Source organism: Rhinolophus ferrumequinum, chromosome 22 (genome assembly GCF_004115265.2).
Source record: "Rhinolophus ferrumequinum isolate MPI-CBG mRhiFer1 chromosome 22, mRhiFer1_v1.p, whole genome shotgun sequence".
Taxonomy (NCBI): Eukaryota; Metazoa; Chordata; class Mammalia; order Chiroptera; family Rhinolophidae; genus Rhinolophus; species Rhinolophus ferrumequinum.
The window spans coordinates 2995250-3016969 of record NC_046305.1 but is presented as its reverse complement, the minus strand read 5'-3'; the positions used below and the strand labels follow the sequence as shown (position 1 = coordinate 3016969).

At 55.7% G+C, this 21720-nt stretch overlaps 2 protein-coding genes across 7 annotated transcripts; one reads left to right on the top strand and one right to left on the bottom strand.

Annotated features, from left to right (window-relative positions):
- Nucleotides 1-5463: 5463 nt before the first annotated feature.
- On the top strand, nt 5464-10672 carry CCDC190 (coiled-coil domain containing 190). 5 transcript variants are annotated; one of them, XM_033094084.1, is made up of 4 exons: nt 5464-5545; nt 6231-6565; nt 8738-8864; nt 9087-10672. In XM_033094084.1, the coding sequence occupies exons 2-4, from the start codon at nt 6379-6381 to the stop codon at nt 9640-9642; spliced, it is 870 nt and encodes a 289-aa protein (XP_032949975.1). In that variant the 5' UTR covers nt 5464-5545; nt 6231-6378; the 3' UTR covers nt 9643-10672. The 5 variants fall into 5 exon arrangements, with proteins under 5 accessions (XP_032949975.1, XP_032949977.1, XP_032949979.1 ...); XM_033094086.1 differs by having other exon boundaries at nt 5466-5545; nt 5834-6565; XM_033094088.1 differs by having other exon boundaries at nt 5490-5545; nt 6076-6565; nt 8741-8864.
- Nucleotides 10673-10851: 179 nt separating this feature from the next.
- HSD17B7 (hydroxysteroid 17-beta dehydrogenase 7) lies at nt 10852-20602 on the bottom strand. Of its 2 annotated transcripts, XM_033094082.1 has the most exons (9): nt 20442-20602; nt 20067-20270; nt 17966-18058; nt 17710-17824; nt 16175-16369; nt 14914-15018; nt 14191-14247; nt 13993-14091; nt 10852-11841 (listed from the first exon to the last, which is right to left on the bottom strand). In XM_033094082.1, exons 1-9 carry the CDS (start codon nt 20474-20476, stop codon nt 11740-11742), a joined length of 1005 nt encoding a protein of 334 aa, XP_032949973.1. In that variant the 5' UTR covers nt 20477-20602; the 3' UTR covers nt 10852-11739. The 2 variants fall into 2 exon arrangements, 1 of the variants encoding a protein (XP_032949973.1); XR_004421706.1 differs by lacking the exons at nt 10852-11841; nt 13993-14091; nt 14191-14247; nt 14914-15018 and having other exon boundaries at nt 16318-16369; nt 17710-17798.
- Between the last annotated feature and the right edge of the window lie 1118 nt (nt 20603-21720).

The window sequence follows — 21720 nt, the reverse complement described above, 5'->3', positions numbered from 1 at the left end:
CCACACACGCCATCTGCCAGGGACAGAAACGGGGTTTACAGCAGGAGCACAGCAGGGACACCAGCACGTCCAGGACACTGAGCAGAAAGCCACCTGCAGTCACATGTATGGACAGCCAGGCCTGAGACGAGAGGAGGCTGCTCTGGAGCCACTGTGGTCCTCAGGTGGGGTCGCGGGGAGAGACTGTGGCCACCTCCACAGCCCGTTGTTCACGAGCCTGTAGCAGCCGTATGTGCCGGCCAAAGGCTGATGGCAGGTGGTGGAGGGGCTCGGGGAAAATGCCACCCCTCCGCTCTGATGGCACCGTGCCCCCCTCCCCAGGGATGGGTCCAGCCCCCCCTCTGAAGTCAGCCTGATGTGTAAACCAGGATTAGGCCACCGACGCCCTGAGATGTCCCGCGGGTCCCTGGTCCCTCACGTGCCGGCTCTGTCCCCCACACCCAACTGGGTCTCCGTGAAGACCCATGTTCTCTTGCTTCCATGACTATCACAGCTTGTCCCCTTTCCTGGGAAGCCCTCCTGCTCTTCCCACCCCAGACCCTGCAGGGCGGCAGGGACAGCACGTCTGAGAGCCCGGGCTCCGGGGCTGGGCCCCCCCCCCCCTCTGCCACCCTCGCTCACGCGCTTGCCCCAGTTCTCCAGCCCTTTGCTCGGCTCCCAGGCCCCAGAGCCGAGTTCGTGGTTTCGGAGCGCCCCCGTGTGTCAGGCTCAGAAATCGCACGTTCTCCCCGAGACCCAAGGCCCGGGATCAGGTAAGAGGCGGTTACCCTGGGTCAGTGCGCGCTGAGGCCGAAACGGAAGTGCGGACGCTCAGGAGGCGGCGCTCGCAGGGCTCCGTAAGGGGCAGCAGGTCAGAAAACGAGGAATCAGCGACGGTGACAAGTCCCAGGAGCTGGAAAAATCAGAGCATTGGCAACAGAAACAAGCAAATCAGACGGCAAACACGGCACGTTTGGACACCTGTCTCCTTCCTGGGGTTGGACCATAGGTTAGGTTAGCAGGAGGTTTTTGCGTTAAACAGTCGCTCCCAGGACTGCATACAGTCGACATTATGATAACAGCAATTTTTCATTAAAAAATACACAAATCATCTATTTGTACAAAATGGAGATAAACCTTGGGCAGGCAGCACTGACCCAAAAGGAAGGGCTCCGAGGTCTTCACAAGCCTTGTCATGGGTGAGGCCTGACCCCTGGCAGCCACGAATGTGACCTCGTCTAGAAGCAAGGTCTTTGCAGATGGGATCGGCTTCAGATGAGGTGGGGCTCACTCAGACTGGGCACAATGCTGTCCTTGTGAGACGGGAGGGACACAGAAGGAGCCGCAGAGGCCCGAGTGACACTGCCACAAGCCAAGGAGTGTGGGGGACGCAACAAGGTCCCCGCACAGCCCCGGCCTCTGACGTCTGCATCCCGACCTCTGAACAAATGCGCCCGTGTTTAAAGCACCGGCCTGTGGTCTGGGTCACGCCGCCGGGAACATTGACGCAGCGCTCGGGGCGGGGGACAGGCGGGCGTCCAGTTTCACAGGTGGGTGGACAGAGGACCGGGTCCCCCCGGAGGCCGCATCCCGTGCCACGGCGCAGTAACCCCCTGGGAGGTCAGGAGCGTGTGGGCTCCGTGGTACCTTTCCGGAGTCGCTGATCGCTGTGCCCTGAAGGCTGAGCTGCCCTCCCATCCAGCCGTCTCCTAGAAGCTCATCCTGGGCACCTCAGCTGGTTTCCAGAGACCTGACCGCTCACTAAATGTTTATTCCCGCACAAAACAGAAAGACAAAGGACAAGGAACCGATCTCAGAATCAGGAATGGGCCGGCCAGGGAGCAGAGGGCAGTGACTCACCCACGGCACACAAGCCCAACTGCAGGCCATGGGCCCACCCACGACAGGAGCAGAGCATTGGCACCGAGTTAAAAACACTCGCACGTTCTCCGTCTGATCAGGGAAGCACTAAATGCTGTGGGTTACTCATTTAACAGGAAAATTGAAAGTTTGAGTTGCTGTGTTCTCTGGAGTGATAATTGAACTTGCTTTTTTCTAACCAGTCCTTCACTCAGCAAACATTGATTAGGCACTTACCATGAGCAGGTGAGGTGACATGCTGAAGGTGTCAGGATGAATTCAGACCTCCCTTCCCCAAGCAGTTTGCACATCATTGGCAGAAGTAGTTGAACAGCTGAAGAGTAAGTACAGAGGCTCCTGAAAGCTGCCTATGATGACGGCTGCTGCTGGAAGAAATGGTAACAAGGACGTGAGCCGTGAAATGCCCACTGTGTGTCACACGTGCTAAGGCAGCAGAGGAAACGCCTGCCTCTGTCCCTCTGGGGGAGCTGCCTGCCTGGCCCTCGGCTCAGACCTGGTCCTCCAGGCCACGGGCCCGGGAGAGCAGTGCCTGGAGGGCCCAGGCTGTCTCCGGAGCCACCCAGGAGGCACAGGGAACAGGAGCACTGTGTAACCTCCAAGACGACGCACGGCCTGACCTTGACATCTGTGTGAGCTGCACTCTGGGCTGTGCTCACGCTGATCCGACACAGAGCAGCATTGCGATTCTCCGAGCGTGTGCCCGTGTGGGTGGTGCCTCCTCGCGGGCAGAACCTGAGAACACTCCTGCCAGCAGATCCCGACCGGCCCCACGAGTCCCCTCTGTGGGCACGGCCACATGGCAAGACTGCGCTCCCGCCAACGTACCCAGCCCTCTCTGTACTGTGGCGTCCCGGGCACAGGCTGCCGCGTCTCCCCTACTGGGCCTGTTCTTCTCCCAAAGTAATAGAGCACCCGCGGCTGACGGGCACACAGGCCCCAGCTGTCCCGTGGGGCTGGCTGTGGTCTCTGGATGAGTCCACATCAGTGCATTGTCAGCAGAAGCATCTTGCCGCAGCTTCTGGAACCTTCCTTCCAAGCAAGGTGACTGTCTACTTGCCATCGAGTTGTCCAAATAATCGCTGATCCTCGTGAAGGATCCTGTGATTGTGGGTGTCGGTTGTTTGTTATAGTTATTTCAATCTTCTCCTTGTTTATGTCAAGTGCGTGTTTTGGGGGCAATATCACAATGTTTGGATCATCTCCAAAGATTTAACCATCATTTAACTGAGCAACGTCCCCGATTTCATTGTTTCCATTTGCATTTATGCTGATAATCATTTTGGTGTTGGGTAGTATTCCTTTGTTTAACATCCAGCCTGACAATGACAATTCTTGATATTTAGTAAGTCCATTCAGTAATTTATAATACGTACCAAGTTTCCCCCAAAATAAGCTAACCAGAAAATAAGCCCTAGCATGATTTTTCAGGAGAACTTCCCCTGAACCATAAGCCCTAATGCATCTTTTGGAGCAAAAATTAATATAAGACCCGGTCTTATTTTCAGAGAAACACGGTAATTACAGATGTAATTGGGCTGATTTTCATTCCATTCTACACTTTCCGTTTTCCCCATCTTTCTCTCTGCCTTTTCATGTTCATTGCTTTTTTATTTCAATTCTTACCCTCTCTTCCGTCTTGCATCTCAGTCCTATGTCTGGGAACATTTCTTTCTGCTCTAAGTACATCCTGCAGAACAAACTCTATTTTCTGATTATTTGTCTGAAGATGTCCTCATTTTACCATGTGTCAAATTTTAGGTTGACACCTGTTTTCTTTCAGGATATTGGAGAAGATAATCCACTGCTCTCTGGTTTCCATTATTTCTGTCTAAAAGTCGGCTGGAAGTGTAATTGTCACTCCCGTGAATATACTAAGTTCCCCCTCGTTCTGGCTGCCTCAGAAAAAAAAAAGTTTAACTACTTATTGTGGAAAATTGAAAACATTTTCAAAATTAGAAAGAGTCATCTGATAACCCTTTCTGTGCCCTTATGCCAGCTTCAATAATTAACATTTTGTGCCATCTCTCCCCACATACGCAGACGGTTGTGCACGGCAGTATTTATCTTATTTCTGCTGGAGCATTTTGTAGCTGATACATCTTTTTGACACATTTCTGGCCACTTTGGTTATAAGACAGTCTCTTCCACTTTGACGTTCCGAGCTCGTGTACATTTAAACGCTGCCTCACTGGAGTCCAAGGGACGCAGAGGGGACGGCGGTGGTCAGCCCTTGGGGCTGAGTGGGGAACCGGCATCTGCATCCTCCCCTCCCTCGTCTTCTCAGCGCTCGGCCCCTCTGAGGTTGGGGACAAGGGACGGGTAGAGGCAGGCCCTTCCTGGTGACGGCTGCCCTGCTGGCACTGAGGCCGTCCTGGTCTTGCCCCGCGCTGCCCCACGTGGCTGCTGTCCTGTCCGTGGTTCAGGCCGCCCTGGGTGAGTAGGACCCTATGTGACTAGACTGCTCCAAGGACAATGGCATGCTTGCTGCTTCCCCGTGACACCCGTCCCCCTTCACAGGAGCCGGGACACCCCTCTCAGACTCTCAGGGGCCCAGGGGAAGAGGATGGGTGTGGCCCCCTTCCCGCCCAGGCCCACCCTTCCCACTGGGGTCATTTCTGCAAACTCCCCCTCACCCCTTTCAGCTCGCTCTCAAGAGGACGTGAGACAAACAAGCTCTTCTGAGAAACCCCTCACTATCACCAGCTCTGGTAGCAACAGAGGGTGGCAGTGGGGGCTGCTGTCATCCCATGTCCCCCACTGGGGAGCAGGTGCCCCGTTGTCTCAGACGCTCCTGGAAGTGGACCCCACCCCGCTCCTTAAGTTCTGGAGGAGAGAGAATTATCTTGTGGAAGGGAGGGAAAGGAGTCACCTCCCAGGGAGAGAATGACGCCCCCCCCCCACCCTTTTATAACGCTTGTTTATGGTGCTAAGGGATGGCTGAGGTAACTGTTTAGCTGCCTCTCAGTGAGTTCTGGGGGATCGTAAACCCCAGGGGGACACAGTGTCTCTTGTTTTCAGAGGAAGCTCAAGGCGACAGGAAAACCCCCACTTAATCCTTGTTCTGTAACCAGTACCTCACTGGCCGCCTGCGACAGCTGTCCCAGATACGATCACAAAAGCTGATTACACGTCACTTTGCCTCGTTCTGTGGCTACAACTTGACAAATCTTAATAGGCACCAAAGCACACGAACCACGTGCAAGCCCGGGAGAGGCCAGACGGCGTGCAGCAACGCAAAATACACCGATTATACACCGATTATACGCCGATTAACTCCTCTGCTGCACAACATGTGCAGGGCCGAGAACAGAACAGGGGGCTTGCTTTGGGGCCTGACCTGGTTTCCAAGAAGTAGAGACGGGGGAGGGGCAATGGCAAAGGTGGGGGCACAAGGCACAGCCTCCCCCCTGTGCTTGGCTCCCAGGGACACGGCCCAGGAGGGGGGTCTCTGGGGAAGTGGGACGCGGGCTGGGACCGGTGCCCAGGGAGCCAGCATTCCAGACCAGGGAGGTGCCGGACAACAAGAGGCTTTCAAGTGCACTCAGCGTTCCCTACGGCCCCTCCCCTCCCACAGCCCCAACCCCACACTCCAAGTTTACTGAACAGAAACCAGCTCCTTGGTGCAGGCTCAGAGGGACACGCAGGAAACCAGCAGCACTGTCGCGGTGAGAAGCTGGACGTGTAGGTAAGAGCCACCCCCGGCCCTCACACAAGCTTCGCCTCCACCCCCGACTCCAAACGAGCTGTCACCGCGTCTGCCCCGTGTCCCGGCCTGAGCCTCCCTCCCAACACCAGGCCTGTGCCTCGATTGCTGTCACCCAGTCCTTTCGTGCTCCCAGCTGAGTGTGGCGAGGGCCGAGGGGGGACTGCTGGCATGGGCGCGGTCCTCAGGGCCGAGGGGCCAGTCCAGGGCTGCCCAGCTGGGCTGCCTGTGCTATTCTGTGACCAGCAGGCCCCCCTCTGCACTGCTCAGATTTGGCTCCAGAGTCACAAACCTGAAAGCAGGAGCCGTGACCGGCCGCTGTCCGCAGAGGGCCTGGCCCCTGCCCGGGTGACGAGCCACACAGACTCGCAAGTGACAGCTGAACGGAGGGGGCCCGGGGTCCTCAAACCCTCTCCAGACCTCTGGGCAGCTTTCAGGGAGACCAGAAGGGACTTCTCTGCTCGGGTGGAAATGCCTCATGGATGTAAAGGCTTCCTGTTTTCTTTTCTCAGAGTCGTTGGTATACTTTTCACTTGATCGTAACACCCCTGGGGTGGGGGGCCATCCAGGGAGCCTGTCATCTGTCATTATTTCACGGCAAAGAGACTGCGGCTCAGGGACCAGCTTCACCCCCGAGCCTGTGTCACTCGGGGCCCGTTTTCTTCAGGGCAGACTTCCCATCGTGTGAGTCAGGAGACAGGCAGCCATGGATTCAACACACACGCGATTCAAACACTGACGTCAGCCAACACAGGGCTCAGGTCCCGGCCGTCGGGGGTCCTGGGAGAAGCTCGTGTGACTGTCGGGCCACGAGGATGGGCAGCCGCACCGTCAGGGCCCAGCTGTACAGGCGCTGGGACGCGGAGCAGAAGGCGGCCAAACAGGCGGAGGCCAGGCTCAGCCAGTGTCTGCAGAGGCTGGAGGAGACCCGCCGGCGCCACCTGGCGCTGCTGGCCCGCGAGCAGAGGCAGCTCCAGACACAGCTGCAGCGGCTGCAGGAAGGTGAGCCAGGGCAGAGCAGGGACCCTCCACACACCCCCCGGGCGCCAAGGCAGCGCCTGCTCCCACCCTGGTCCCCCGTCCCGTCACACGGCTCCCGCAGCGGCCATGCCCGGACACTCCTGAGGGAACTCTTCTCAGTCTCTTCAGTCTTTCCGTCAGCGTCTCTCGCCTGCACCCTCTGCTCTCTACCTTCTCACTTGGTTTTTCATCCTGCTTTCCCTCGCTGCATCTGGGTTCATTTGGTTTCACCTTTCGTCTGGTCATCCAGCATTCCGACCTCCAGGGGTTGTGCCAAGGCGGGGCCCACGGTGGTGCCCTCGCTGCATGGACCGGACCTCAGCAGCAGGTGGTGTGGAACAGGCAGAAAACATCTGTGTGTGGGGGTTCTGGAAAGTCAATCCTTCTGGAAGCCTTGACACTTTGACAGTAAATTTAGGGGAAAAAGAAGTATGTGCGGAGTCTCAGTGCTCTGCAGGTTTCTTGTCCCAAAGGCTGCAGGTCAGACACCCAGGGAGGCGAGGCGGGTATTAGCACATCGGCGTAGGTGCCGTGGGCAGGGACGCGTGGGCAGAGTCACAAGCACAAGGCATGAGGCCACCTCGCAGCAGGGGCAGCCCAGACGCAGCCCAACCTGACGTGGTCACACAGGGCTCGTCCTGCAGGGTCTACAGGCCGGGAGGGGCGGGTGGCATCAGTCAGCAGGGCGGGCGTGTCCCCAAGTGCCAGCAGCTCGTAGCTTTTGCAAGAGTTTAGATTCCGCTCTCCAGGGTTTCGGGGTGCGGGGGGAGAGTCCACATGCTCTTTGTTCGAAGGGTCACTGGCTGCTGTGGTTAAGGCAGGCCCGAGGGGAGACCCCAGCGTTCCAGCCAGACTCCCGGCCGGGGTTTGAAGGCCTAAGGCAGGGCGCTGGCCAGCTGAACTGAACATCCTGAGACGTGCAGAAAATGTCCCGGCACAAAGTGGGCGTGGAAACATGTTAAATCAGGTAACAGGATACAGGCAGGTGCCATGCCTTCCCTGACGGGCCACTGGAGAAAGGTCAAGTGTCAGACACAAGCCATGTCCCTTTCTGAGCCCTGCAGGTCTAAATGCAGACGTGACCTGGCTGGGAGGTGACATTCCAAGTCTCAGTGTGCAGGGGACAGGTATAGGTCTCCCACAGAGAACACACACACACTCACACACACACACACACACACACACACACACACGACCCTCTCCTCTTGCCTACCTACCAAAGACGCAATCAGATGGAAGGGTTTCAGGAGTCTGAGTGAATTCTGGGCCGGCCCAGTCATGTCACCACCGGTGCCTGCGAGCGGCCATAGCCGTGGGGAAGTCAGTACCTTACAGCAGCTCTCATGCGAGACTGTTGCCCCGAGTGACCACGTGGTGGCATCTGGGAACCAGTGGGGTCCTGTGCAGAGTGCAGGACACTGGACCACGGCCAGCGCTCGGGTCCCGGGTGGGCCGAGGCCCCACGACTGAGGTGAATGAAACGGCACCATCTCTGGGTACCGTGCACACCAGTCATTTATCTTGTTTTGAAAACACCGTGTTTGCCAGATAAACACTCGCACAGCCTCCCCGGGCCCGGCCAGCTCAAACGTCAGTCTGGGTGTGTCTTCTAGTCCTTGCCAGCATGTTCTGGAAAACCCCTGGGGACCTGCCGCAGGGTTTCTGCTTGCTTCCATCACGCCGGGGCAGACCACAGGGCAGTGTCATCCAGGACGAGTCCCACCCTGCTTCTCCGCCCATTTCCTTCTTCTCTCACAGTAGGAGATTTTCAGGGCAGCCATAACAAAGTGCCACAAAGTGGGGCTTAAGCGACAGGACTTCGGTCTCAGTCTGGAGGACGCGAATCCAAGACCAAGGTGTCGGCAGGGCTGGCCCTGGGGCTGAGGGAGGATGTGTCCCAGCCTCTGTCCTCGGCTGCAGAAGCCGTCTCTCCTGTGCCCTCTTGTTGTCTTCCCTGTGAGTGTGTGTCCTCATTTCCCTTTGTCACAGGACACCAGTCATGCTGGGTGAGCGCCCACCTAAGGGCCCATTCCGTCTGTAAATGTGCTCTCTCCAAACAAGGGTCACATGCTGAGGTCCTAGGGTTCAGACTTCCACATGCGACATTTCATGAAGACACAATTCAACCCATAACACTTTTTAATTAAATCAAAGCAGACCTCGTCAGGAAAAAGCGCTCCTCTTATTTTGGGAATGGAATTCAGAAGAGACCGGAAGGCACCGCTGTGTCCCCACCTCGGGGAGAGTGGACGCACGGCGCTCGGCGGGCTGGTCAACTCAGGTAAGACGCGGGCCCTAACTCAGGCCTCTTCCCAGGTCTCTGCACACGGCCCTCCCTGAGCTCAGAGGCTTCCCACATCGGTCTCACCCTTCACCCCTGTCAACCATCGTCACCCCAGCCGATACCACAGGAAGGGGCCGTGCTCTGAGAACTTGAAAATTCAAAATATAAGCTTCTTCATGGGTTTTCAGAGATCTTTCTTCTCATTACCTCCTTTCCTAGAGGACCAGCCACCAATATGGTCCAAGAAACACACAAAACCAAGTCCCAGAGGCCTTCCCGTCACACTGGCCCCAGGGACCCCACAATAAGCAAAGAACAGTCGCCATCTCAAAATCACAGAACTTCCCGTTTCAGAGAAGACGAGCCACCAGCCCGAGAGAAAGAGTCTACAAGGCCAGCGAAGGGAGTCACGCCAGCGGGGGCATCTCTGCTCTGCCAGGGTCAGGACATCCCAGCTGGCACCGCAGACCCAGGCCCTGGGGCCAGCCGAGCGGGTGACAGTGGAGCGGCACACAGTGACGAGGCCAGATCAGGAGATGCCAGCCTGCAGCCAGACCACAGCGCAGGGGACCAAATATCCCCAAGTCCCCTGGGACGTGCAGGAACCCTCAAGGGTGCGTCCTCCACGGCCACCTACCTGGAGCTGTTTGCAAAGGCCAGGCACGCCCACTACCTGCGGCACAGGGTGCCCCCCAAGTCTGAGAGGCTGCTCAGCATTGGGGAGATATTCGGGCACAGGGGGCCTGTGCCCCAGAGCAGGGAGGGCGGGGAGTAGGGCGGCCACCCAAGCCACCTCCTGTCTCCGCACCTGGTACGGCCTCAGTGACATTCACCGCTCGGGTGGCTGCCGTGAGCGGTCGGCCACACACACACGTACATTTCATTTTAAACCGTTTTTCCTTTTGACGGAACGTTACCCTTTCGCTGAATGAGCAATGCTGCCCGTGGACGTGAGGGGAGACGTTTAAGTGACGCACTGGTGTTGCTAACGTCATCAGGGTGTGAGTGGACACTGAGCTGCCTTTGCCCGGAAGGAAAAGTCTCAAGTTCCTGCTCCCCGCTTCCACGGTGAGTCACCTGCTGGCCACACGCACAGCTCCCATTTCAGTTCACCGGTGGTCACAGCAGGATCTCGTGGGAAACGCGGTCCAGGAATGAACCCACCGTCCTGCCCCGGCCTGGGCTGCCGTCGCCACTTCCAGGCCGCTGCACGTCCGTCTTCTGGTTCCCGCGTCCAGCCTGCTCACATCACACCTTTTGCACCCTAACAACGAACACTTCCAAGAACTGTGCTCTCTAACCTCTCCTTCCAAGGACCACAGCCACGGGGAGGCAGGCCAGGGCGACAAAGGGGCCTCATGGCCGCTGAGGTACGGACACCGGGTGAGGCTGGGCCAGCCCAAAGCCCGGCCCGCCCTCCTGCCCGCTCCCATCTGACTCACAGTGAGCGGTGAAGAGCAAGCGGGTCTTGCTCTGGGAGCCACACCAGAGGACACGGCCATCACCGTGGCCGCAGCCCAGGCCTGTCCCACTGGATTAACCTGCTCCAGGTACACCTCAGTCTGTGACCTTGAGAAACAAACGCTCTGCACGTCCCTGCCTGCATCTGCTCATGTCTCCACGCATCTGGCGGCCCCCGATCTGCAGTATTTCACACTCTGTTCCCAGTGACATTCGTGCATTGCCAGAGCCATGCAGTCGCTCCGTGCATCACACTGTGGCTTCAAGCAGTGACATTCTGACTCGCTGGTCTCTTACGGGAACTCTGCCATCATTCTCAACAACACGCTTCATTCCTTGACGTGTGTTCCTGCATTCAACGTCCACCCCACGGACACGGACGGAGGGAGCGGCAGACAAGTGCCCACGTCACACGCGAGGGACTAGTCAGTCACCACAAACTGCTTCCCCAAACACACGTGAGGGCGGGAGGGCCGAGCGCTGGGCTCACACTGGACAGCGACCTCGGGTTGTTCTGGGCACAACATGTAACTTTATTACCAACACCGTTAGCCACACAATTAGAGACATGGTAACAAAAGTTCACACTTCAAAGTGTATGGAAATCACATTTATATATACTTTTCACGTTCACTAACTCATTTGAAATGTGACTTCCTTCACTGCATTCCTGTGGGTTACTTAGCGTAAAACCATCCTGCATTTTAGTGTTTTGTCTACACACATGGGAACCAAACCCAGCCAATTCCACCCCCGGGAAGCCAGCATCTGCCCCCAGCAACGATGCAGCTGGAAGATTTTACTGGGACACTGTGAGCAGATCACTGTTTGGTGGCAAGTTCACATCCATTCAAACACGATTACAACAATGCACTGGTCAGTAAAGTAGAGAGTTGTCGACGGTCAGAGAAACCAGGCCCGACACGAACGTGGCTCCGCGGTTTGGCTTAGAGACGCTCTTAGGTGACAAGCAGCTGAAGCAGCACACACACCTCAAGTCCTGTGACTGGCCACACGGTGTCTGTATTCGGACGGTCGGGACCGAAAACCTCGGGACTGTTAGAAGCAGCATGTGGGGAAGAAATAAGGTCAGAAGCGGAAAGGCAACGGCTGAGCCTGCACCCAAGTGGGCACGGCCCCTGCGAGGTGCGTGCTTCTCCCGTGGGTACGGCTCGGGCTCCTGGGGGCAGGACGTGGTGAGCAGGTGCTGTCGGGACTTTCGGGCACTTAGGACTCGGGCTGTGACCCCGTTCTGGAGGCTCTAACGGATGTTTTACTCTATGAACCTGTCTCACGAGCACACGGAGTCCCAGAGGTGACGCTAAAGGCAGGCGAGGGCCTGTCACAGCTCACCACCCACAGATGACAGCACCCTACACCCCAGGACACACAGGGGCGCTCCATGTCCCCGTCAGCTCTGCGTGTCTGTGTCCTGAATCGTGCCTTTAATGTGCTTCTCCAGTTCCAGCAACTTTTGGTAAAATTTTTCAGCAGTGTCTCCATCTATGTCCATCTGGAAAAGAATCAAAGATCAGGATGACAGGAAGGAAAAATGCCATGAACTCCGTTTGTGTAACAGGAAGGCCTTCAACGTTCGTAAGAGAACTAGGGAAGGACGAGGGGCCACGGCATCTGAACCCCGAGATCCCGAGGGCACCAACTCTCCATCCAGCCCTGACACGCAACAAACCACTGACTCTCCCTAAACAGCAGGACTGGAGGGTCCAGCCCGCTGTCCCCGAACTCCTGTGTCTCAGTCACAGAACACAGCAACCAACGTGGGCCAAAGGCCCAAGGAAACAATCAAGACGTTTGCTTTTTAACTCCAACCACCTCCTACCATCCACCTTCTTCAGTCAAAGAGCCCTGGTGCTGGCAGCTCTCTGCCCCCAAGGACGACACTCCAGCCCCTGCCCAGCCGGTGGGCAGCGTGTGCCCGAGCTCTGGCCGATGATACGAGAGTGGACGGCTGTGCGGTGCCCCCGGGCGTCCTGGGCGCCTGCCGTCTGGGGAGCAGCCATGCCAGCTCAAGGCCATCGTCCCCACGTGCTCGTCCACGCGCAAAATCTCAGCTTCCATCCTGCTTAACCCACTGGCGTTTTACCTTCTTCTGTTTCATGAAGAAAAATCTGATTCTCACCGATACCCACGGTGTAAAAGCAATCTTTCAGCCACTATAAAATAAAGCAGTCACTGATCCAAGTCAACACAGAGCCTAAACCTCAGAAACTAAGCCTTTCTTCACAGTGCCTGAAATTTTAAAAAAGAAACCTCTGTAACATTCTAGAAATAGCGTTTTCATCCATTCATTCAACCACATTAGCTTCTCCACACTGGAAGGGGTTTGGGGATCTCTCCAGCTCAACCCCACCTTCCAACAGAGAAGGTGACCTCCCCGCACTAATCGAGGTTAAATGTTCTTCTAGGCCTTTCCAGAGGCTGACAGAAGCACCGTGTTCTCCCCTCGTGAACTGCCTGCCCTCTGGGTTAACAGGGAGGCGGCTCAAACCAACTCTGAGGGCCTCCAGCTTATCCCTTTGCAACCGAGCTCCCAAGGAGCGCTCTGGGGGTGTCAGTAAGTGCCATGTAACATCTGAGGAAAGTCACACGTCAACGACATTTGGAAAACCCCGTTTTAAACATGTCACACACCCGCGTCACCTCTCATAGCCGTCACTGGGCGAGCAGGTCCCTGCAAGGGAACGACAGGAAGCATTTCTCAGGCTTACTCGCCCAGTGCATTTTTTTTTTTTTTGCAACTCTTGTCAAGGAGCCAGAGCCCCACAGAACTGATTTTGGAAAATGCTGGAGCTTCACAGGTTCCTTTTTAGAGACGGGGACTGTGGGCAGCACGGCTCCCGGAACTCAGGCTACTCACATCCAACACGAACGCCGCCAGCCCTGTGACTAAGCTCCCGACGGACTCGCCTCCTTCTAGTTTTCTTTATGCCAATGCCCCCCCTATAGCTGGGCAGTGAAAAATGGGGGGGAGGGAGGAAAAAAAACCTCACTCATGACAAAAACACAACAAAAACAGTTTTTGTAGGTTCAAAATATACTTTCTCATTTCCTAGGAAGTAACTCTGTGTCTGATTTCTTTTTAGAAGATGAGACAGTGTCCAAAACACTCAGCACTGATTTCTTCCATCCTCCATCTGTGGTCTCTTCACAGCATCAATGTACTAAAGCTAATAATCGTCAAAAGCAGAACTGAACACCTGAGGGGAAGTCAACTCCACTCAGACAGACAGTTTCTATTCCGTCCACGTCGCGGTGTGCTCACTGAGCGCCTGCCAGCTGCTAGGAAGGGGGTCCCAGCCTCGTTGCAAGGCTTACATTACAACGAGTGCTGCACAGCACAGGAAGGAGCTGTCGGGAGAGCCTGTACTGGAGGCACCGGACCCGTCTGAAGGGTCCCGGGGGCTGGGGCACAAGCTGAGATTTTTAAGGATAAATAGCAGAAACCAATCAGTGGAAAGGAGGGGGGTGAAAGCAGTTTGGGTGGAGACAAGATATGCAAAGGCCCAGAGGCAGGAGAGAGCAGATGGAAAAGGAGGCAGCCCCGTGTGATGCCAGCGACCAGCGAATCCCAGGGAAGGTTCTCCAGGCAGCCGTCCAGCGGCCTTGTGTAAACCTCTCCATGTAATGGTGCAAACACCTTTACCTTCTGGGTCGTTACATAATTGCTTCCAAAGCCCGTGGTGGCGCTCAGGTACTTGTTCAGAGGGTTCAGAGACTCGGGATTTTGGTGGAAGAGCCACACCTGGAAAGGAAGGGGGTGTCCATGTGTGTCTCATTCTGCCGGGCAACTCACGTGCACATCCGCGAAGCGGCCGCAGAAGTGACCCCAACGAGCACGTACCAGCGCTTCGGCCCCGTTGTACGGCGTCAGAGTGAAGGCATTTGCGAAAAAGCGCAGCTGAGAGGAAAAGAAGACAGTGGTCATTTTGGGGAGCTTGGAATAGAGCTACAAAAGCCTCACTCATTCACAAACTTAAAAATATAACCTGCATTTCTTATTAGTGAACATTTTTTAAGCATCACAAGCCTGAAGGAATCCAAACTAGGAACAGCACTGGATGTCCACCGCTCCCAGCGAAGCCTTTTAATCCGAAGGCCTATTCCCTCTCGTCTCCCTCCAACACCTGCCCTGTGGGGACAGTTTCCTGAGCTCTGCAAGCGAAGGGCGGTTCCTAGGGGTGGTTTTCTGTGTGTGCTGGAGGAACACCGCTCTGCCTGACACTGAAAACACAGAACAGGGAAGCAAACGCACAGGCCGCATCCCTGGGAACTTCTAACGCACAGGCCGCACTGAAGCTCAGTCTGGTTAGCACCGCTTAGCACAGGTGTCCCACGTGCAGTCACGGAAACGCCCACATGAGAAGTGGGCGCTCAGCCGTGGCACGTTGGGCAGCGGCGGCAGGAAGCAGAGGCCACGTACTAAGTGACTTCAATACCTCCAGGGGCACGGGACCTGGCCACCTCTGGGCTCGGCTTCTCAGATCGCTTCCCAACCTCAAACACATCTTTTCGGTCCCAAGTGAAGCAGTTGAAATGACGTCAGTCAGACACGTTCAGCGCTTACCAGCCATATGATGGGCATCATCAGGGTCCAGAGAAAGGGTGGCAGAATCCCGTAGGTCAGGTTGGTCAGCATGGTCCCTGGGCACGCCACACTGGAGTACAGGCCCTGGGAGCAGAGGTCAGTGTGTGACTCGGGCCAGCGCTATGCTCACCCATCAGCGACGCGACAAGCGAGCCAGCAGACAGGGTGGGACGCGGGGCAACAGTGTCAGCCAAGAATCGGGGACTGAGAGCTCAGTGTGAGACGCTCAGGATGCCACATCGGTGACACACAGTGTCAAGCGAGGAGCTTACAGGACACAGAGGGGCCAGAGAAGACACGTGGGCTACTCCCCTGGGGGTCCACGTCACCGGCCACAGCAAGCACGTACCATAAGGAGACACACTGCAGTCTCGGCCCCCGAGCTTCTGCTCCAGTGGGTGCAGACCACAAACCTGCTGTGTGTGTGTCCTCGCAGGTGCAGAAAACGCACACCCCTGCCCTGATCTCCAGGTGAAGGTGGGAGCTCCTGGCGTCCCAGAGGACGGAGGGGCTGCGTGTGGTCTCCCTAAGACCTTCTCCCACCAAAGGTTTCCAACCAGGGCCTCAGCCTGGGACTCGTCCCTTTACAAAGACCCGTCCTGAAGACAGAGGCCCCATAACAAGAGGAAGGCGACTGGAAGGGTCGCTAACAGGTGGAGGAGCCCCAGCAGGGGTCCAGTCACACAAGCTGCAAGGGACATCATTTCTCCCTCCATCTCGACCCCAAGCCTGGCCCAGGGCCCTAAACATGGGGGCCCCGGGGGCAGGTGGGTTAGTGCAGAAGCCCGGGCTCCAGGGTCAGACGCCCGGGCGCCACCCTGGCTCCACCATTTACTGGCGTGTGGCCTCTGGGGAGATGCCTTAGTCTCTCGCATGAAGGTGGGAAGACTCAGCCCTGTGTCATTGTGACACAGGGAAGGGGTTAAATGACACACACAGGTAAAGAGCACAGCACCTGAGACACTTCACAGCAGCTACTGGTCTGAGACGACAGCTCCGGAAGAGCAACAGGCCGGGGCATGGAGCCCGTACCTGAGACGTCAGGGGCCAGCCACTTCTGCCCTGAACGCTTCCTGGACACCCACTATCGATGTCACCGTCTAACCACGCCTTCACGGCAGCCCTCTGGCGGACAGCAGTGCATCTCTGAGCCACGATGGTCACCAGAAAGCCACGTGACTAGGACATGAGTGGTCAGACAGCGCTGCCCCACGTGTCACATCACCCTCACAGGCCTCACCCGCTGGTGGAAGTGCTGGTTCAAAGCCACACTCAGAAGGTCAAGGGCGTATTTGGAAGAGCTGTAGGGCTCCTGGCCCCGGCTGTGCTGGAAGTCCTCCAGGCTGAAGTTAGACCTGCTCGCACTGCGAGACGACGTCCAGATGAGCCGCGACGGGCTGTCACTGTGAGCGAGGAGAGGTTCCAACTCCTGAATCTGAATGAGAAATAAAGGAACAAAAGTTGTGTCAAAGTCTACAGGGGGGGAGGAGGGCACAGGATAACAAGTCTGAAATGACCCTAAATGTGTCTGTCATTGTGAGAGTGGGCGTCACAGACATGCAAGGGGAGGGACCCAGAAACCCACGTGGTGATGGATTGGGTCCACCTCAAACTAGTCTATTCTAAAACAAAAATTTATTAAAGTTAACAGGCTACGCATATTAATAGTAATACATTAATTATCCTTTATCATTACCAATTAGCTTAATAATCCGAAACAGGACAAAGAAAGAAACGAGGATAAAAAGATAAAGAAAAATATCAAATAATATCTATAAAAAGATAAAGGAAATATTAGATAATGATCTCTGTAAAGTTATTTTTCAAAAGTCTGGATAAAAATTCAATCCCATCCTGACTTTATATTTTAATTATCTTTTAATGGAACAAGTGATATCATTAAAAAAAATAGTCCTGAAGGAGACAGAATGGAACGTGCCTGTCCCATTCATGCCGGCACCCCAGCGCCTGGTCATCAAAGACAGCCAATGTCCCCATTTGACAGGGACATTATAGACGTGTGTTAATCCGTAAAGATTAAATACAAACAAAAAACCCTGCACCCTGCCGTTTCTCCTTAAAACAACGGAGGCCATCCCACACTGATGCAAAATTTATCTCATTTAATGGTTTCATAATCTCCTAATGATTGCGGATGTCTTAACTTATAACAAACATAAGCTAGTCCTCACAAGGACTAATTTTGAGGGAAAACAGGAGAAGAAGAAATGTGACCGAGAGGATGAGTGCCAGAGCCCAGGTCAGGAGCAGTTCCTCCAATGACAGCAGCTGGCTGACTCGACCTGGACGTTTATGTCGCCCTAGGAGACGAGACAGACCTGGGGCCGGGACACGGCACAAGCTGGACAAGCCCTACGTCTGCCGCTTCATGTCCTGTGTGCACCTGGAATTGTAGCACACAAGCACGGAGGCTCCAGAAATCAGACATCACGGCAGAGGGTGGGCCAGGAGTTACTGTTACGCCCTCCTTTCGGAGGCCAAGCCCAGCCCAGAGCACGGCAGGGGCACCTGCTCTCAGCTCCGTGTACTGTTTCCAAAGGCATGTGTGTGTCTCATCACTGTCTCTCAGCTCTCCAGAGTCGTGTCAAATACTCTCCATATGTACACGTATATCAGCAATGTTTTCAGAGGAGAGAGGGACCGTCTGGTTGAAAGTGCAGCCACACACTAATGTGCGTCCCCGAGCAGCAGGGTGGAGGGCCCGCGCAAGTCCCCAGGACCCCAGTGCCAAGTGTTGGCTCGGTGACACTTTACCAGGATAAAGTGGCCAAAGACATTGGTCGCAAACACCTCCTGGAGCCCGTCAGCCGTGACCCTGTCCTCCTGAGTCAGCAGCCCCTCAGCTGTGGAGAACATATGAATCACTTTTCTGAAATAGCAGAAGACAATTGCATGACTTGTAAAAGCCTCTTCAACTGAAGATACTGAAGAGACAGACCCCGCTGGGCAAAACTGGGCAGAAGAGTAGTCACCTTCCTGCCAAACGGATTATCTGGAAAATGGAAATTACCTTGAGAAGATGCCAGAGAAAAGTGCTCTGAGATTTAGGTGTGGGTTAGGCATGATCCCAGCGTTTAGATACACACAGTCTAGCCTCTGAAACCTGCAAGAAAGACACCAAGACAAGAGAGTCATGTCGGTCTGTGAGGATTCGATGTTGATGGTGGCTGCAAACAGGACGGAGCTGCACCGGCTCTGAGGCCAGGCCCCCTCCTTCCAGCCTCCACCCCCAGTTGGGCCGTGACAGCCCTCGGTCTATCAATGCCCCCTGCTTCTGGTCTAAGGAAGTTTTCTGGGGTTTTTTGTTTGTTTGTTTTTAAGATTCACGTTTTCCACAGTTGACAAGTAAAATTTGTGTAATACTGATATAAACACTCACCTAATCTGACCCACCCATGCTGCAACCTGAACGCCAAGACACCTACTAACGCAGAGAACCGTGAGGACACCTTTCCTGCCAGGTGCTCTGCCGCCTGAAATGACGAAGTTCCCAGGAATGCAAGAGGACCAGAAGTGCTGGAAGTGCAATGTGCTGTCAGTAGGCTCCCTCCCGCACACTTGCCATGGAGAGAACTGTGAAATGCTGACTGAGAAAGCTCGTTCATTTCCACATAAGCCTGAATCTCAGTGTATTTCTTTTGAACTAGATTCAAGACAAGTAGAGCCTGTGCTGACACTGTGGCTATTCAGAGTCTCTCCTGGAATTCTGTGCAGCACATTGTCCACTGTCCTCTGTCCAGCCCGGGACAGGATGGGGCCACAGTGACCAAAGCTGGGACCTTGACACACAGGAGTTACGATACAGATCACCCGCAAACGTTTCTTCATCTTCTAAGTGACGGGTGGCCCAGTGACTCTAATTACTAAACTGACTATTAAAATGCTTAAAATAGTTATACCATCAGGTCAAAATGCGGTACCATCTATTGTCAGCTGTCCCACAATGTAATTTGCAAATTCCATCTGAATGTATTAACAAATTTTGCTGGGGATCAAATATCTGGTGATGGAAGGAGAACTGACTCTGGGTGGTGAACACACAATGGGATTTATAGATGACGTAATACAGAATTGTACACCTGAAATCTACGTAACTTCACTAACAAGTGTCACCCCAATAAACTTTAATTAAAAAAAAAAAAAATTTTCCTGGAAATGGAGAGGACACGCTGAGCACAGAGTGGACACTGCACCAGGATAGCAAATGAAGGTCTGGCTTCAGGAGAATGGTGCCCTTAGGTGCCAGGACTAAATGACTGACGTCAGGGCTCTGTCCTGTATGAGCCAGAACCACCACCGTGCTTCTTAGTTTCCACCTGCCCAGAACTCACTGCCCAGAGTACTACACAGGGGAGTCGGGGTGTCAGCGACGGTGCCGCGTCAGCCAAGCGGACCCCGGCCCTCTCACGCTCTCCCGGGCTCTGACGCACTTCCGGTCTGTAACCCAAGACGCCCATTTGGGCCATCACGTGCAGGGCACATTTGACACGAGCAAGAGATGTGTCGGGACACTGTCCCGTATTCCTGAATCTGTGAGTGTCACTACAACCATCATTTCCTAAATCTGGTTAACACCACCCATCTCAAAGCGAGCTGGTCAGAGGGTAAAATAAGTAACTCAGCGCTGCAGTAGTAACACGGACCGCGGCTGGGACCCCTCGCTGATTTCTTCGGTGCTTCCTTCTACCCCACAGTCTTGCTAGGTCACTAAATATTACTAAATACTAAATCACGAATTTGTCATAACTAAATGTGTTCCCTGAAGACACAGCGAGGAGACCTGGGTCCCAGAGGTGATGGAACCCAGGTCTGAGTCACTTCGGTTTTGAATGTCAGCACCCGCCCCACCTACTGCCTGATGGGAAAGATGCAAAATGCACTCAGGTGTCAAAGGAGTTACAGTAACGTGAGGCATCGACCTGCCGCACAGAAGGTGCGCTCACTCACGTATTGGTCTCCGTGAAACCACCACGATTACGACGAGAGGGAAAGACTTCCTGGGCCTGATCACCTTACCCCGCGGCCGCCCCTGCCCGGGACTCCTGCCCTTTCTGATTTGCTCAGCTGCCGTGTGGCCCAGGCGCAGGGAAAGCCCGCGGCGGGAGGCCCACCTGTGCCGGAGCTCCCTGGCGGCCCGCAGCACGGAGCGCAGGTCGGCGACGTCCACCTGCACCACGGTGACCTGGGCGGAGGGGCAGGCGGCCAGCAGCGCGGCGCGGGCGGCCTCTGCTCGGCCCGGGTTCCTGCACGCCAAGCACAGGTGGAGCCCGTCGTCCTCCTGCAGCAGCCGCTGGCAGAGCGCTCGGCCGACGCCACTGGCGGAGTCAGACACGGAACAGCGTTAACCGACCGGGTGCCCGACAGGACGTTCTCCCCGGCCCAGAGCCCAGGCGGACAGAGGTGCAGGGGGCGCCCAGGCACGCTCCGGGCCGGGCCCTCGGACCCTGACCCGCCGCCGCGACCGCCCATCACGACCGAGTCCTCACCTGCTCGCCCCGGTGACCAGGACCACCTTCCCCATCGCGGCGCACTGACACTCCGCGGCGAAGTACCCGCGCGGCTCTCCGAGACAAAGTACAGCTCACCCCCGGCCCCGCCTCCCCGCTCTGCCCTCCAATCAGAGCCGGGGACTTCCGCACGGCCCCGCCACGCACTCCAATCAGGGTCCAGGACTTGGCACGGCCACGCCCCTCCCGACCCTCCAATCAGAGCCATGAACGCAGCGCTTCCTGGTGGGGTGAGATAGGCCGAGGGGCGGAGCCGCGGGACCCCGAGCCCCGAGCCAATCCCGGCTCTGCCGCCTCCGCTGCACAGGTGCCTCGTCGGGACTCCAGCTGTCGAGCGGGGCGAGCTCGCCGGCCGCGCTCGGGTCCAGGGTCGTTGGCACGGGCGGGGTCTGTGCTCCGGCCGCTCAGATTGACAGTCGATCCACGAAGAAGGCCTCGGGGCATTTGCAGCACCGGAAAGTTTCGGGACGATGAGCTGAAGCTTGGGGACTGTCCTCCCTCTAGGTGTCCTCTCCTCTTTACACGAGTGGATCCAGCACTGTACCCCTTTCCAGCCCACTGCTGCTCCAAGACCTCCTTCTCTAAACAATCACCTTTGGAACAGTGATTTTACGAAGAATTTTATGTAGAATCATGCAAGAGTTACCAGTTTCCAAAACTTGGACTCTGGATGGCATGGAACCAAAGGATCTCAGAACTTCACAGAACCGAGTGGGTCTCTACCGTAGCCTCCTCTGGTTATCTCCGTTCCCTTCTCTATCATGGCCATCGCTGAAAAAACACGTTCACATTACTCAGAAAATTAAAAGTGTAAACACATTAGTCTTCAGGGGCCAGGTAAGAAGCACGGTGCTCTGGGTGGCTCCACCCTACCGTCTCTTTGGAAGTCTGGGTCTATTCTGGTCGTTCGCAGCTTTCGGTGCCTTCTGTGCACCGGGGCAGGCTTGAGCGACCATGTTTGGACTTAGGAGAGATTGCTGTGTATCAATATCAGCTTTGTGACAACAACCATAAAGCATCCCCAATTAATTCTGGACTGGAGTCCCCAGAACTGGACTAATGTGACAACATAAAGGACCAGTCTGGTCTGTTTGGATATGCCAGAGCCCCAAACGCATTTCTTCCAGTAAACAGGCAGCGACCGTGAGAGGCCTGTGTGAACAGCCCTGCTGGACACCCACCCCACCCCAAGCATCCCCACCTGGCATCCCACACCCTCAGCTCCACCCTGTGTCCCCTTACTTCTCCAAAAAGGATG